Source organism: Canis lupus, chromosome 35 (genome assembly GCF_003254725.2).
Source record: "Canis lupus dingo isolate Sandy chromosome 35, ASM325472v2, whole genome shotgun sequence".
Classification (NCBI taxonomy): domain Eukaryota; kingdom Metazoa; phylum Chordata; class Mammalia; order Carnivora; family Canidae; genus Canis; species Canis lupus.
Window position 1 is genome coordinate 24,155,968 of NC_064277.1, and position 15,538 is coordinate 24,171,505.

General features: G+C 45.9%; 1 protein-coding gene across 9 annotated transcripts; it reads left to right on the top strand.

The window, feature by feature from the left end:
* Positions 1-1,182: 1,182 nt before the first annotated feature.
* HFE (homeostatic iron regulator) lies at positions 1,183-12,409 on the top strand. Of its 9 annotated transcripts, XR_007408336.1 has the most exons (10): positions 1,183-1,612; positions 3,382-3,645; positions 3,785-4,084; positions 4,840-5,115; positions 5,245-5,358; positions 6,276-6,308; positions 7,366-7,611; positions 9,066-9,207; positions 10,546-10,615; positions 12,187-12,409. XR_007408336.1 is itself a non-coding variant. In XM_025442126.3 (7 exons), exons 1-7 carry the CDS (start codon positions 1,198-1,200, stop codon positions 7,476-7,478), a joined length of 1,515 nt encoding a protein of 504 aa, XP_025297911.2. In that variant the 5' UTR covers positions 1,183-1,197; the 3' UTR covers positions 7,479-8,712. The 9 variants fall into 9 exon arrangements, 6 of the variants coding, with proteins under 6 accessions (XP_025297911.2, XP_025297920.2, XP_035566508.1 ...); XR_007408338.1 differs by lacking the exon at positions 12,187-12,409 and having other exon boundaries at positions 10,546-11,700; XR_007408337.1 differs by lacking the exons at positions 10,546-10,615; positions 12,187-12,409 and having other exon boundaries at positions 9,066-9,687.
* Positions 12,410-15,538: the final 3,129 nt, after the last annotated feature.

The following is a 15,538-nucleotide window of genomic DNA, read 5'->3' on the forward strand; positions in this document are numbered from 1 at the left end:
AAGAGAAAATATATGTTGGACTCTCAATCAGTTCCTGACATTGGGCTCCTGAAATCCTCGTAATTTCCTGGGTGGTAGGAGTGTCTTTTGTTCTAATGAGGCGACTCTGGGTGTGTTCCTGGTGGTCCCTAGATGAGGGTCACCATCAAACCAAGACATGAATAGAAGCCTGGAATGTTTGACCGCCCCCCCCCACCATCCCCAACTATCCTCAAGAGATGGTAGAGGGTCTGGAAATAGAGTTTTTATTGTGCATGAAAAAGAAACGTGACAATAATATGTTAAATAAGCCAATCGTGAAGAACCACATATTCTATGATTCCATGTGTATGAAATATTCAGAGGAAGTAATTCTATTGAGATGGTAGATTAGTGATTGCCTGGGGTAGGGTGGGAGAGGTAGAGGGATTTGGAGGTGATGTCTAAAAGGCACAAGATTTCTCTGTGGAGAGGATGAAAAACGTTCTAAAACTGCGGTAATAGTTATGTGCCTTTGTGAAAATACTAAAACTTACTGAATTTTACACCTTAGGTGGATGAATCACGGTATGTGAATTAAATCTTGATAATAAAGCTGTTACCAAGAAAAAAGAATATTACAATCAACCCCAACCGCTCGTCAACTGTATTGAACATTTCCCCAATTGCATTTCATATGCCCCTACAGATAGGCTCCAATTTCCAAGTTTGAATCTTTTCCTCAGATGGCCAAAATTGGCATACATGCTTACAAAGATATTGCTCATTGGATTTATTAGGTATTTAAAGGTTTTAGGAAAATCAGATGTATTAAATTTGTTAACATGTTTGGAAATATCTAAACAGTAGTTCCCAAACTGTGTGTGCCCATGGGGTGGGAGGGGTTAAAATTCCAATCCCCAGGTAGCAGTACACACCAATTAAATCAGTAGCTGAGGGTAAAAGTAAGTTTAATGATTTTCTAGGTGATTCCAATGTGTTGTTAAGTCTGTGAAATTTAATTTAACCTTGTGAATTGTGAAAGATGTTTCGAGAGGTTCTACTTTGTTAAACTTAGGAGTTTAATTATTTCTAATGTGGGAATAAAATGAAAGGTTTACCCAGAAATCATATTTTAAATTGAATAACAAGACTGGCAAGTTGAACTTCAGATAAAAATTTTGAAAACGTATCATTGAATTTTTAAAGTACCTACTTTCTAGATATTGAATATCAGAAATGGGACTATTTAGATCAGACAAGGTGCAGTCTACTTTCCTCCACCAGGGACGTCGTCCCCTTAGGACTGACACTTCCCAGGGACAGCGGGGTCCCGGAAGGTTTCACCAGCAAGTGCTTGGGATTGAGGAGAGCTCGAGTTCTGGAGTCTCTTTTCCCCCCACGGCCCGGAAAAGGATCGCACTGGCCAGGAAGTTTTGCCTGGCATCCCCGCAGCCCGGGCGGCGGCTCCAGGGTGACTTGCCGGCCGGGCCCGCGCCGCCGCCACACGCAGGCGGGGGCAGCTCGGGACGCGCGGCCGCAGCGGAGATGAGCCCCGGGGCGCGGCGCGCGCGGCTCCTGCTGCTGCTGCTGCTCCTGCTCCTGTTCCTGCTGCTCCAGCTGCCGACCGTGGCCGCGCAGCGGCGGCCTCCGCGTGAGTCCGGGCGGCGGCGGGGACCGGAGCGAAATCCGCCTGGCGGAGCCCCCGGGGTCGCCCAGGGCGCGAGGAGCGCGCGGCCGCGAGCGCGGCCTCTGCCGGACTCTCCCGGGGGGGCTCCGCCGAGGGGTGCAAGACGGGCCGTGGGTCCCCTGTCCCCGGAGCGCGCCCCTCCGCGGCCCCGCCCCCACCCGCCGACTGTGACGCTGTTAACTACGCATCTGTGCGCTGCTCCTGCAGGCTGAGCTCGGATTGCTGGGTCCTCGGCCTCGGATCTGGGCGCTCTTGCTCTGCTGTTGGCCTTGCCTCGCTTCCCCGGTCGGGTCGTCCCCAAACGGGAAGTTCTTCTCCGCAAAGACGATTTAGGCCCGGCCGGGGGTTGGGGCTCGGGGCTGGCGGAGGGCCTTGCCTGTCGACCTCGGGGTGGGGTTGATCTCCCCACAACCCTGGCCTCACCGACTCCTGGCGGTTGTTCTTTTCTCTGAGAAAAGTAACATATCTGTGATTTCTGGACTTTTGAACTGAACGCAACGGTTCTCCTTTTCAGCGGGGGAGGGGTGTGGGTTTGCTATGTTTATTTATCGTACCACGTATAGTTAGCAGGCCCTTGCTAGAGGATGCAGCGTGATGATAAGGAGCACTTCACTCAGGGTTAAATCACCTTCCTATCTGTGATCTGGTTCAAATCGACTAAACATTTGGGAGGCAGGAGCCAGTCCTGGCCTGATTTTACTAGTGCTGTCTGGCCCTCGGGTTAGGTTCCTTCCCCAGGGTAGAAAGAATCTAGGCGATCTGGTTCTCTGATGTAAAATGAAGTACCACCAACTGTTCCTAATCTCTGTTGACAGCGACTCCTTACATACCTTTTTACACAGGAGGGTAGATGGAATGTGTATTCACATTTTCTAGATGACAAGAATGAGGCATGACCTGCTCTTCGGTGATTTTGTTCAAGGTTACCCTGGGCTTTGGAGGCAGAACCGGGGGTCTCCCTAGCTGTGGTTCTTAAATGTCACACCACAGTAGAGGCTGACACATACACTGGATGTGGAACAGAAATATTCTTTGTTCGCACGTATAAAGGGAATACAGAGCCTGTGTGGCATTGTTCCAGGCCCTGGGGAGATAGCAGGGAGCCAAGTCCTTGCCCTCTAATATTTTGCATTCTAGTCAGGGGATGACAATAAACGAACAAAAGGAATCAGAGCACCAGGTAGCAGTAGGAGCTGTAAGGACAGGTGAGGTAGGGAGCTAGGGCAGGCTTCTCTCAGGCTGGCAATAGAACAGAGATCTGAAGGAAGCAGGGGTGGTGCCAACTGGAAGCAGTGTTCCCTAGGCCAGCTGAGTGGACCCGGCAAGTTGAGTTGAAGCAGAGACTGCCACCTCGGGGCCACTGATACTTTTCTCTTGTGGGGACCAATAGCACATTCCTCTGGACTTGGATCTAATTTGCCCTGAGCATCAACTCCTGAGCTCAGCTGCCCCACTGGAGACCCTCTAGGATCTTATGGAGTTTGTTGGCTGCAGGGGAGATTGCCCTAAATGTGCAAAGCAGGGCAGAGGCTGGAAGTTCTGAGGGGGTGACAACAGCTGCACAGGGCAAGGGCACCCAGGCCTGTGGTGGAGAGAAGAGAGGCACTGCACCTCTGGTTACATGGGGTGGGCCCAGACACAGCAGGTGCAGCGAGTTGATCTCAGGGCTGTGGTCCCTTGGCCTCCCAGCCCTGCGTGTGGTGCATAGAGATGTCCTCTTGCCTTCTCCCCAGGATCCCATTCTCTGCGCTACCTCTTCATGGGTGCCTCAGTGCCAGACCTTGGGCTGCCCCTGTTTGAGGCCCGGGGCTATGTGGATGACCAGCTGTTCGTGTCCTACAGTCACGAGAGTCGCCGTGCAGAGCCTCGTGCCCAGTGGGTCCGGACAGGGGCTGCCAGCCAGCTGTGGCTACAGCTGAGTCAGAGCCTGAAGGGGTGGGATCACATGTTCATCGTCGACTTCTGGACCATTATGGACAATCACAACCACAGCAAGGGTACGGGGAGACGGTCCTCACCTTTCTGACATGGGCAGAGTATTTCTCTACCTTGAGGCATCTGGGGGAGTAAGCAGGCAGTCTGTGGTCCTTTGGGCCCTGGGCATGCTGAGACAGGGGCTTCCTCCTTTGGTTTCAGTAACGAAGCTCGGGGTATCGTCGGAGTCCCACACCCTGCAAGTGATCCTGGGCTGTGAGGTGCAAGAGGACAACAGCACCACAGGGTTCTGGAAGTATGGGTATGACGGACAGAACCATCTGGAATTCTGCCCTGAGACGCTGGACTGGAGAGCAGCGGAGCCCAAGGCCCAGGCCACCAAGCTGGAGTGGGAAGTGAACAAGATTCGGGCCAAACAGAACAGGGCCTACCTGCAGAGGGATTGTCCTGAGCAGCTGCGGCAGCTGCTGGAGCTGGGAAGAGGGGTTCTAGACCGGCAAGGTATGAAGTGCCCTTCTGCCCTCCCCACCCTGTACTTTCCTGATGTGGTGAAGGGGGCGCGGGGCGAGGTCCCAGGCAGGGGTTGCCGAGGGGGTGCCGAGGGGGGGACTCTCTGGGCAGGACCTGAGGTCTAAGGATACAGCCGAGAGCCATGGTTTTCATTTTATTTCCTCCCTACGTGTGGCTGAGGAAGAAGTATCTGTGATCTTTTGATTTAAATATACTGTGCATATTTACACCTTTTAGAAATTCAGAGATGTCAATTATCACATTAATGCCAAGTCAAGAAATTACCCAGGGAGACAACCAGTCAGAGTAGAAGAATCCTTTGGTGGTTAAAGAAGAGATGGTCCCTGAAGGCTGCCAATCTTCCGGGGCCCCTTCTCACCTGAATACTTATTGGGTTGAAACCAATAAGTAGAATTTGCCAATAGGGCTTATTCAGCCCAATCCACATACAGGGTGATTTTATCTGATTCAATTTCCTGTACTGACAAAGAGCAGAAGCCATGAGCTACATGTCCACACATTTGTATAGGGGATGGGAGGATGGGCTTGACTTTTGTCCCTGTAGCACCACATCAGAGCTGGTTCCTGCCACATGGTTTAGGCACAAAATGGTGACTCTCCTACAGCTTTGTCTGAATAAGGTTGTCTTCTTCCTTTAACCCAGAGAGGAGGGGAAGTGAAAGTTTGAGGCTTCCTGGAAAGGGTAGAAAGCTCCCCTCTCTAGAGCCTTCCTCTTTCCTGTCCAGTGCCCCCTCTGGTGAAGATGACTCATCATGTGACCTCGGCAGTGACCACCCTCCGGTGTCAGGCTCTGAGCTTCTACCCCCAGAACATCACCATGAAGTGGCTGAAGGACAGGCAGCCACTGGATGCCGAGGATGTTGAGCCTAAGGATGTGCTGCCCAACGGGGATGGGACCTACCAGAGATGGGTAGCCTTGGCTGTGGCCCCTGGGGAAGAGCAGAGATACACCTGCCAGGTGGAGCACCCAGGCCTGGATCAGCCCCTCACTGCCAGTTGGGGTATGGATGGGAGCCAGGTGCTAAGGAAATCTGTTGTGGGTGGAACCAGAGGGGTTAGCGTGGCAGTGAGGGGGTTCTGCATGAGGCTGGGGCCATGGTTACAGCTTGAACTAGCTTTTGCTCTTTCAGAGGCCCCGATGTCTGGCACCCTGGTCGTTGGCATCATCAGTGGGATTGCTGTTTGCATCATCGTCCTTTTTACTGGAATTCTGTTCAGAATCTTAAGAAAGAGGCAGGCTTCAAGTGAGTAGGGAGGAGGAGGAAGTCTCCTGGTCCCTCAGAATCCAGGACACACTAATTCATCAGGAAGTGGGGCCACGGGGGAGGGCAAAGTGGCTTTGGCAGGCATCCGTGGGAGGCCTCTTCCCCTTTTTCTCTTTGGGAACACTGGTTCCACTGCCACCCCAGGAGTGGGAATTCATGCTTTTCCCCAGAATGAAAGCTCCAAGGTGGACAAACTTCTTGTGAGCACCTGCTGTTTTGTAAGATGCTATATAAAGTAGTGCTCAGGCTCCAAGGTTGAATTCATCATCGTTGCTATTCTCAGAACCCACATCTAGAGAGCAACAAGATCCGTAGCACAAGTAAACACAAAGAATATTCTCTGGGGTGTCAAAGGAAGGAATGGCCATGTTCTGCTGGGGATTGGCAAGGTGTTCTGGGCCGTGAGGTGGATTGCTCCAGAAGGGGTGGGGAACAGGGGGAGGAGGTCTACACAGTTGGAGCCACCATGCAAATGGCCAAGCATGAGGCGTAGAGGGAAGTGAGAAATGACTGTGCCTCATCCTGTCAGTCACCAGGGCGCCTTCCTGCCCCTTGACCATCTGTGGTGTGGGGGAAAGAGGGACAGATGGAAGCCAGCCATGCAGAGCTCTGGGGGCCTCCAGGATGGCAGCTGAGGGGCCCTGGGAAGCCAGGACAGGGACAGTCAGGTGTACAGAGTCAGCAGTTGGAGCAGGAGTGTCAGGAGGTGAGATTGGGAGGCAAGGAAGCCTGGGAGAAGCTAATAAGCAAGGTGAGAGGTGAGGCTGTGGGAGCCCTGGGAGCTGTCCAGGCAGCAGTGGTCCCAGTGGGGGTGAAAAGGTGAGGGGGGCGAAGGCCAGGGATGAGGCAGCAGGTGCTCGGCCTGTGATGCCCCTTCCTGTCTCTTGTCTCTACAGGAGGAGCCATGGGTGACTACGTGCTGGCCGAATGTAAGTGAGGGGCAGCCTGCAGGCCCCTGGGGGAGACTCAGAGAGGGAATGCCCCTGTGACATTCCTCCAGCTCCAGGGCAGAAGCGTGCCCAACAAATGGGAGCTGCCCCAGGAACTCTCTGCTTACTGCCTTCCTTGTTCATCTTTCAGAAGTTTCTCCCACTTAGGTTTTTGAGTTCCTACAGGCCAGTGAGTCCCAGCGCTGGCTCAGGGCAGAACTGCCTCTCTTGAATCTCGAGCTGCCTCTAGAGTCTGCCTTCATTTCTGCATGACTGCAGGCTCCATAGGCCCATGTCATCTCATCTCCTACCTCTGGAATGGGGCTCCTGAAATTTTGGGGACTCACAAGTTCCTTTCAACATTTGAGAAAAGCGATGAACTTTCTCCTCAGGACATAACTCTCATATCCTTACCAGAATTTTGCACACACATCCAGGCATTTCCTAGGCCCATTTGTTTCCTTTTGATTCTTTCTCTTTCTCTCTTTCTCTGTCTCATTCTCTCTGTTTTCCAGTAATTCACCTGTCACCAAGCCCTGTGGTCTCTTCCATCAGAGGGTGAAAAGGGTCATTGTACAGCAATGAAGGCCGTGCACTGCACAACCCAAGAAGGCGCCTTTCCCAGAAGAGCCATTGTGGATGCCTGTGTTTATTTATAATAGTTTTCCAGAAAGTGGGTGGGAAGAGTCTTGAGGAGGGCTATCTTTTTCTAATTGGTGGAAAAGCATCACATAGACTCCCTCAGATTCATGATTTACATTAATGCATTCACAATTCCTCTCTGGTATGCCAGGCTTGAAATAACACAGTAATTTCCTACTTGCTCTCTGCTAAAGAAATGATAATGAAAATGATCACGAGGATGATGGTGGTGATGATAAGGTGGCTGACAATTATTTAAAAAATAGTAAGTAAATAAATAAATAAATAAATAAATAAATAAATAAAATAGACTTACCTTCTGCCAGACTGAGTTCTGAGCACCTACATGCATTATAATTCTTACAATAATTCTCTGATGTCAGTACTATTATCCTATTTTTTTTTTTTTTTTTAGATGAAGAAAATGAAGCACGGAGTGTCTCACAGCCTGCCAGGGCTCGAGGCAGATTTCCAGCTCATCAGTCTGACTCTGATCCATCTCACACACCACTGCATCCAGACGGTTGAACTGTGCCCAGGAAATGGAAAAAGGAGGGACATGGCTCTTCTGTGGTCCCAGTGTTTTACTGCTCAGTGAGCTTGACCAAGATGGAGGGAAACAGCAGAAAATAAGCTCAGTCATTTCCTTTCAAAGTCTCTGGTGAGAGAACTCCAGGATGTGGATCTCACTGGTCTGCCACCACCCGTTTGCTCTGTCTGGCATCTGTCCTAGGCCCCAGGGTCAGGACGGTGATCGGTGGTGCCAGTTAGTGGTTATGGTGGACCTTGAACTATTTTCGCTCTGCTGGTGCCTCCAGAGTCAGAACCCTGGTGGCATTTCCCTCCATGAAACAGAGCAACCTCTGTCATATTAAAGATGGCAAAATGGAAGCCACTGAGTGGCCTGGAGATACCCTGGCATCTTCCTGGGGTTCCCAGGAGTCTGGTTCTCTTCCCCAATTGTGCATATTAAAAAAAGAAACCTATCGGGATGTCTGGGTGGCTCAGTCGGTTAAGTGCTTAAGCGTCTGCCTTTCAGCTCAGACTGTGATCTCAGGGTCTTTGGTTTGAGCCCCATCAGGCTCCCGCTCAGCAGTGAGTTGGCTTCTCCCTCTACCCCTACACCAATCAAACTTCCTGCTAGTGCTCTTTTTCTCTCAAATAAATAAATAAAATCTAAAAAAAGAAACTGCTTTAACCAGGCTGCTCAGGAATTACTGGATTCTGGAAAAGTAATTCATCTGACCATGTTCAAAAGAATACTAACATAGACACCCAGATGGCATGTGATTATTTTATGCTGCTCTGTACATTTGTCTGCATAACTCTGGAACAAGGCATTCTGTCTTGGAGGGTAGGTGCCTCAAAAGATCAAATAAAGCTCAACAGTTTGGTGGGTATTGAATTTGGGCAAAGAGACCTCAACCATTTTTTTTTTAACTTTTTTTTTCTAAAAAAAGAAAACATTGGTTAAGTTCTGCTGGGAGATACAGGCAAAAATTCTTGGCTATGTTTTAGCAATGTAGTCTTACAGGGTTGAGTGTGCTTAACAGAAGGTTACTAAGTTGAATGGAGAAAAGTACATGTAATTTGTGCTTATTGTAGAAAAACTGAAAATGAGTTAAATCGAAACTATCATTCCATTAGTTAGTGATAAACCCTATTAACTATTTGTGTATTTCCTCTCAGTACTGCTATATTAAAATCAACAAATACATATAAAATCAAGAAATATATTTTAATAAACATACAATTAATTCTGTTGTGTAACTGCATATTTTTTTAGAGGGGGAGATGGGTAGAGGGAGAGAGAGAGAGAATCTTAAGCAGGCTCCATGTCCAGCACAGAGCCCAGAGGGCCCCTGCATGATTTTTCTCATGTACTTATCAATGTTACGGACTAATCAATCTAATCATTGGGTCATTGGTGGGACATTGATACTGTTTCCAATTTTTTTACATTTTGCTTTATGGAATGTCTTCATTAAACTCTGGTAGCTAAATTAATTGTTTTTCCTTACTCTAGAAACATTATCATCGGAGCTGTAATATGTTGGTTATTTTACCTGCAAACACACTGACAAATTCTTTCTCTTTATTTTATTTTTTTTAAAGATTTATTTGAGAGAGAGTGAGTGGGGAAGAGAACACAAGCAAGGGAGGAGAGGAAGAGGGAGATGCAGGCTCCCTGCTGAGCAAGGATCCTGGGATCATGACCTGAGCCAGAAGCAGACACTCAACTGACAGAGTCACCCAGGTGCCCAAATTCTTTCTCTTTATATATCATTCTGTACTCAGAACAGATTGCCAAAAAGCTTCCCTTGCTCTTCTAGCTCATTAAGATATGTTACAATTAATTAGGCGGTGGTGTGTTTTATATTGGTTTTCTCTCACACAGGCTGAGATTTCCAGAAACGTGCTAGTCTTCACAGTGGCAGATTTGCTAACCATTGGCAACTGTAGCCTGTTACCTTTCTTTTTATAATGGGAGTTATAAAGCTCTATTTTCTTTGAGTGTTTCTTAGCCTAATTTTTCTGCCCTTGTTCATCAATGCTTAAGGTCAACTACATTTAAAAAGTCAGGGACACCTGGATGGCTCAGTGGTTGAATCTCTGCCTTTGGCTCAGGTTGTGATCCTGGGGTCCTGGGGTCAGTTCTGCATTGGGCTCCTCAGGGGGACTGCTTCTCCCTCTGCCTATGCCTCTGCCTCTCTCTCTCTCTCTCTCTCTCTCTCTCTCTCTCTCATGAATAAATAAATAAAATCTTAAAAAAAAAAAATCAAAGACCTGTATTTTAAATTCCTGATCCTATTTTGCCTCGGGCAAAACCACCCACAAACAAAACGCGGTAGAGAAGGGTTCCACCTGGTGGCTATGGTGGAAAGTGTCACGGAGGTCATGTGACTGAATAGAGCTGGGGCGAGTTTTTGGCAGGGATAGGGGTAGATGGAGAAGAGGTGTGCACTGGAGATCCTTTGTGGGGGAAAAACCCCTGAGAATTTGAAGAAATAAGAAACAAGTCACCAGCTAGTTCGATCACAGGGCACCGTTGAGCTACCTGAGCTGAGAACAGAACAGAAGAAAACCTTTGTTAATGTTTGAAGTTCAGGTGCAGTCATTGGTTAAGATCTGCTGGGAGATACAAGCAAAAATTCTTGGCTGTGTTTTAACAATATAGTCTTACAGGGCTGAGTGTGCTTGATGCACCACAAAACATTCTTCACATACACACACATACGCATTTGAAAAACATAAGGCCTTCTCTAAAATGCTGGAAAATTCTTATAAGCTACCATTTTTAAACTATCAGTTTTTTCTAATCACTCTCTAATCTAATAATGACCAGAACTCAAGAACATGTGACTCTAAACATTTAAGATATTCAAATCGATGGACAGGTATTTGAGGCTTTGATTCCTTCTGTAGACTTTGGGACATTATATTTTTGTTTCTCTTTTGGAATCAGTGTTAATGATTCATTATTAATAAATTTGTGTGACAGTTTTGTTACAAAGTCTGGGTTGACTTGACATCCTGCATGCATGCCTTCCATGGCATGAATATTTTCTAAAACTATTTTATTTATTTTTTTCAGCAAATAAGGATTACCACTTACTAGATACCAGGCCTTTGTTTGGTATGTTGTTTCTGAAGAATCCAGTGAAGTAAGAACCATGGTTATTTCATTACCCTTATTTTGTAGTGTGGAAATGAAAGCACAGAGAGGTTGCATAACTTGCTGAAAGTTACATAGCTAGAAAATTATTGTGCTCAATTTTTATTCTAGCTCATCTGGCTCAGAGTCAAGGCCATTTTGAAACAGTATCAATGTCCCACCAATGACCCAATCAAGGCCATAACCACTCTGTAATACCTGTTTCTGTGTCAAGAAAACATGTTGTGTAGCATTGTTACCATGTCTTTGAAATGCTCCTGGTGGCAACACCTCTGATATTTGCTGCGGTGAGGAGAAAATCTGTTTTAACATTTCAGAATTTGCCATATCCCTATAACTTTTTCATAAATATGTGGAAATGTTTTCTTTAGGTGTATTTTTTTAATCTAAGGATTTTTTTTCCTAATGAACAAATTTTTAATGAATAAATTCAAATTTCTATTTATTCTCTTTACCATTAAGGCAGAAATTTGGGTATGAATAGCCTTGAAACACCTATGATCATTTTATTCACCAGATTTGGGTAGAAACTATTGTTGTTGTTGTTGTTTAAGTATTGTTATTTTTTAAATATGAAAGTCTAGGTTGATCCTAAGAGTCTAAAAAAGATTTTTGGAGTCTTCTGTGTACTCTTGGTGGGACGGGGTAAGGGTGGGGTGGGTAAGTCCCTGTATCTGTATAAACCCCAGTGTAAGTCTCCTTGGTTAACCTTACTTTATGGGTTGAATAAGCATCCTGAACTTTATTCCTTAAACAGTTACCACAATGGCATTTTCAAAAAGCAGTCAATAACCAACTTTGATACTGCCACCTTTGGTCTTGACAATATGTACAAGAGAGAGCATCTGTTTTAAATACAGATGTAACACTTAATGGTCTTTCCTTTGGGTATGTGTGGAATCACATTAATTAATTAATCACATTTAATTTCACCATTAAAACAAGTGTAAAATACTTTTTGTGCTTTGTGTATGTGATTAAGAAAGCATTCCAGAGAATGTTGAAAATCAAATTTAATTAGACACATAAATATTTTGAAACAAATAAATGTATAAGTAAAGATATTGACTGAAATTCTCTGTCCAAGGAACTTTCTTTTGATAGGTCAAAATAAACTGAGAATAGGAGCAAGGCCACACCACACAAAGACGGCAGGGAGTGGAAGGGATAAAAACTTACAGTAAAATGTTTGGACTGAAAGGAAAAAGTAGACCATTTTCTAGAACAGGAAGGAGAGCAAGTAGGGAAAGATATGGTATATGTTATGGACACAGATATGCCAATGGTAATGAAAATTAAATTTAAGGAAAGTGAATAAGGCAATGGGTATTCATACCAAGAAAAAGGTTAGGTGGCTGGAAAAGAGAAATGCATTGAGGCCTTAAATTGCAATAAGATCCATCAGCCAGTGGCTGGAAAAGCCATCTGTCCCAGACCAGGAGTGATATCCCCAAATGCTTGAAAATAATGTTTTTATAAAGCCCTAGAAACTAAGTTGGGTCAGGTTGAACTTACACCTTTCTTCGACTGTAATATAAATAAAAAATATTTCTTCCCTAGGATTTCTTCTCACAATTATACATGTAAAAGTCATGATGGAGAGGCACCTGGGTGGCTCAGTGGTTGAGCGTCTGTCTGCCTTTGGCTCAGGTCATGATCCCAGCATCCTGAGATCCAGTCCCTCATCAGGTCCTCCCAGAGAGCCTGCTTCTCCCTCTGCCTCTCTCATGAATAAATAAATGAAATATTTTTTTAAAAAAGTGATGATGTATATTGGGAATTCTCAACACTGAGCAAGTATCAGAATTATTTGTTGACCATATATATATAGGAATATATACATATACCATTCTATATATACCATACTATACATACATACATACATATCATATATACATATACCATTCCTCAGCTCTGATACTTTGAGTTAGTCTGCTGCAGAGGGTGTTGTGGGCATTCCATATTTTTATAAGACTTTTGATTAACATCATGGTTTTATTCGTTCAAATGTATGATGTGACCTATTAGCCACAATTTGTAGGGTTTCTAGCTGAAAGGCTTACCTCACATGTTGAATGAATGGGGTTCTCTTTTTTTTTTTTTTTTTTTTTTATTGGTGTTCAATTTACTAACATACAGAATAACACCCAGTGCCCGTCACCCATTCACTCCCACCCCCCGCCCTCCTCCCCTTCTACCACCCCTAGTTCGTTTCCCAGAGTTAGCAGTCTTTACGTTCTGTCTCCCTTTCTGATATTTCCCACACATTTAAGCCAGGTTCTCTCTGAGGGTGAGAGGGAGGTAAAAAGAAAACCAGATCTACAGGTTCCAGAGAGAGCACCAGCTTTGCCAAGCCTTATGACCAAGTAAGACCTGTACTCTTCCCAGAGTGGAAGGATCCATTTTTAATATACATCTGCATGTGTATGCCTTTTAAATATTTCTATCCTGACATTTGTGATTTTTGAGTCAATGTCATTGAAAAAATTTATAAAAGAGGACATCAGGAGAAGGGAATAGAAAAAGGAATAAGGTGTCAAAATAAAAGTGAAGTTTTATTAATGACAGAGTGGACAAAATAAAATTGAGGGAAAGCTGGCCTAAACCTCTGGTTGAATTGCAGAGGGCATTTGCTGGGATGCCTAACAAGGGTGGCTCACACCACAGATTTTTGCATGAGGTTATCATATTATATACGTGGTATTTTTATTTCTTCCCATGAATTAAAAATCATGTTGAGATTTCAGTTTTACTTATAACCTCAGACCCAGCACCTTTTCTCTATAATGTTTGACATTTCTTCCTAGCTAAATCCCCTTATAAAGTATCTGTTTGCAGTGGGGAGAGGGTTAAGTCAGGAACCTAAAAACCCTCAATTTGGAAAAGAGTATAACTACTTAATAATTCCAGAAGTGTTACAAATCATATGCCATTCAGAGCTTTTCTACCCTCTCCTGGGACTCCTCTCTTTTCACCTGAAAGATTAGGAGGTTATATATAATATGTGATCTGTCTCAGTCCATAGAATCATTTTAAGTATCCATAATAGGCATTTATTCATTAACCAGGATGGGCAGAGGTTAAACCTCGTTTCAACTAGAGTAAATCTGATCATGGACATTTTCAAAAGCTGTGAGAGGAGGCTAAGGAGAAAATTTTGATTTGACAGGGCTTCTCCCAATCACATTCAGATCCAATTCTGATCTATTCTTTTTTTTTTTTTTTTCTTTTAACTTAATGGGATTAGCCTTGTTTAAAACACCAATAATCTTATCAAAGGCCCTCCAGGGGAGGGCCCTGTAGGCTTTGTAATGACCTTAATCAAGTATTAGCCCAGCCCTACAATTAAGCCCCAACTCAACAAAACGTTTGTTCTCATCTCTAAACCCAGAGAAGTTTTGAAAAGGCATCAGTTGAGGAGGAAAGGGGAGCTTATTAGGAATTGCAGGCAGATCCGGCAGGCCCGGCAGGCCTGGAAGAGGGTCCAGGGGAGGGATGTCCAAGCTTATCTTTAGGTTCCCAGGTTCTCTCCCAGACTTGTAGAAACAGGAGTCACCCAATAAATGTCTGAAAGAGAACAAGAAGTTTTAATTTGCAATTATTCTTTTTTTGTTTGTTTCCAAACGTGGAGCCAGAGCTTTTAGATGGCCAAGCTTACGCTTTGTCCAGAATAAAGAAGGCCTTCTACATGCGACAGTTAAATAGGAATATTAAAAGAACGAGAGGGAAGGTCCCTTGACCTATAAATGCTCCATCCTTCGCATATTACCTCTACATCCTTTCCCCTAAGGAATTACGTAATTTATTAGTTATTGGACGGGAATAAAAAGAAACGATGAGTGGTTCTCTTTTCTTCAGCGGCTTTACCTGGTAGAAACATATTAAATTTGCAAACGCGCGAGGAAGAAACAACGCAGGAAAGAAAATTTTCAGCCGAAGAAGAGCCATAACCTGCGCGTCCGCGAAGACGCTCCGACGAAGAGCGAGGTTGCACCGGCCAATCAAAACGTCGAGATGGTGACGAGGTCTTCTTGCCCCGCCCCCAGGCTGACCTAATTTGGAAAACCATCAGGGGTGCTGTTCTCAATCAGGTCCGCAAATATCCTATTTAAAGGGCTGCGTGCCGGCGGAGGAGTCACTTCCTCGGCAACCATGTCTGGTCGCGGCAAGGGCGGGAAGGGGCTGGGCAAGGGCGGCGCCAAGCGCCACCGCAAGGTGCTGCGCGACAACATCCAGGGCATCACCAAGCCCGCCATCCGGCGGCTGGCCCGGCGCGGCGGCGTCAAGCGCATCTCGGGCCTCATCTACGAGGAGACCCGCGGGGTGCTCAAGGTGTTCCTGGAGAACGTGATCCGGGACGCCGTCACCTACACGGAGCACGCCAAGCGCAAGACGGTCACGGCCATGGACGTGGTCTACGCGCTCAAGCGCCAGGGACGCACCCTCTACGGCTTCGGCGGCTGAACTCCGCATCCGTCGCTTTTTCTAAACACACAAAGGCCCTTTTCAGGGCCGCCCACGAAGTTATTTAAGGGGCTGTTGTGCTTGGTGTAAATTGTTAGGGTTACGGAGGTTCCCTCCGTATTACGTACGGGACTTCTGCATAGTATGATCATTAACGTTTATGCAGGGGTTTGCTCATGATGGGATAGCGCCACAGGAAAGTAATTTTTTGCAAAATGTTTTAAAGTCCATTACGTAAAGTGAAGTGGCTTTGGGGGAGTTTTACCGACTAATTGGTAGGTCACCGAAGGTACTTTGGAGGATCCTCGGTGTCCGCGGGAGGTAAACTGAAGGGGCGGGAGTTTCAGGGCAATATTTCCGTTGGCTAAAAAGGGTTGAATAGCTGTCCCCGGAACTGTAGGAAAAACCTTAACTTTTTTTTTTTTTTTTTTTTTTTTTAGCCTGCTGA

What these genes read in the sequence shown, in the direction of transcription:
- HFE (XM_025442126.3), top strand. Translation starts at nt 1,198, where the DNA reads ATGGGACTATTTAGATCAGACAAGGTGCAGTCTACTTTCCTCCACCAG. An exon ending in CAATCACAACCACAGCAAGG is followed by an intron (nt 3,646 to 3,784) that starts GTACGGGGAGAC and finishes CTTTGGTTTCAG; the next exon opens with TAACGAAGCTCGGGGTATCG. An exon ending in AGGGGTTCTAGACCGGCAAG is followed by an intron (nt 4,085 to 4,839) that starts GTATGAAGTGCC and finishes TTTCCTGTCCAG; the next exon opens with TGCCCCCTCTGGTGAAGATG.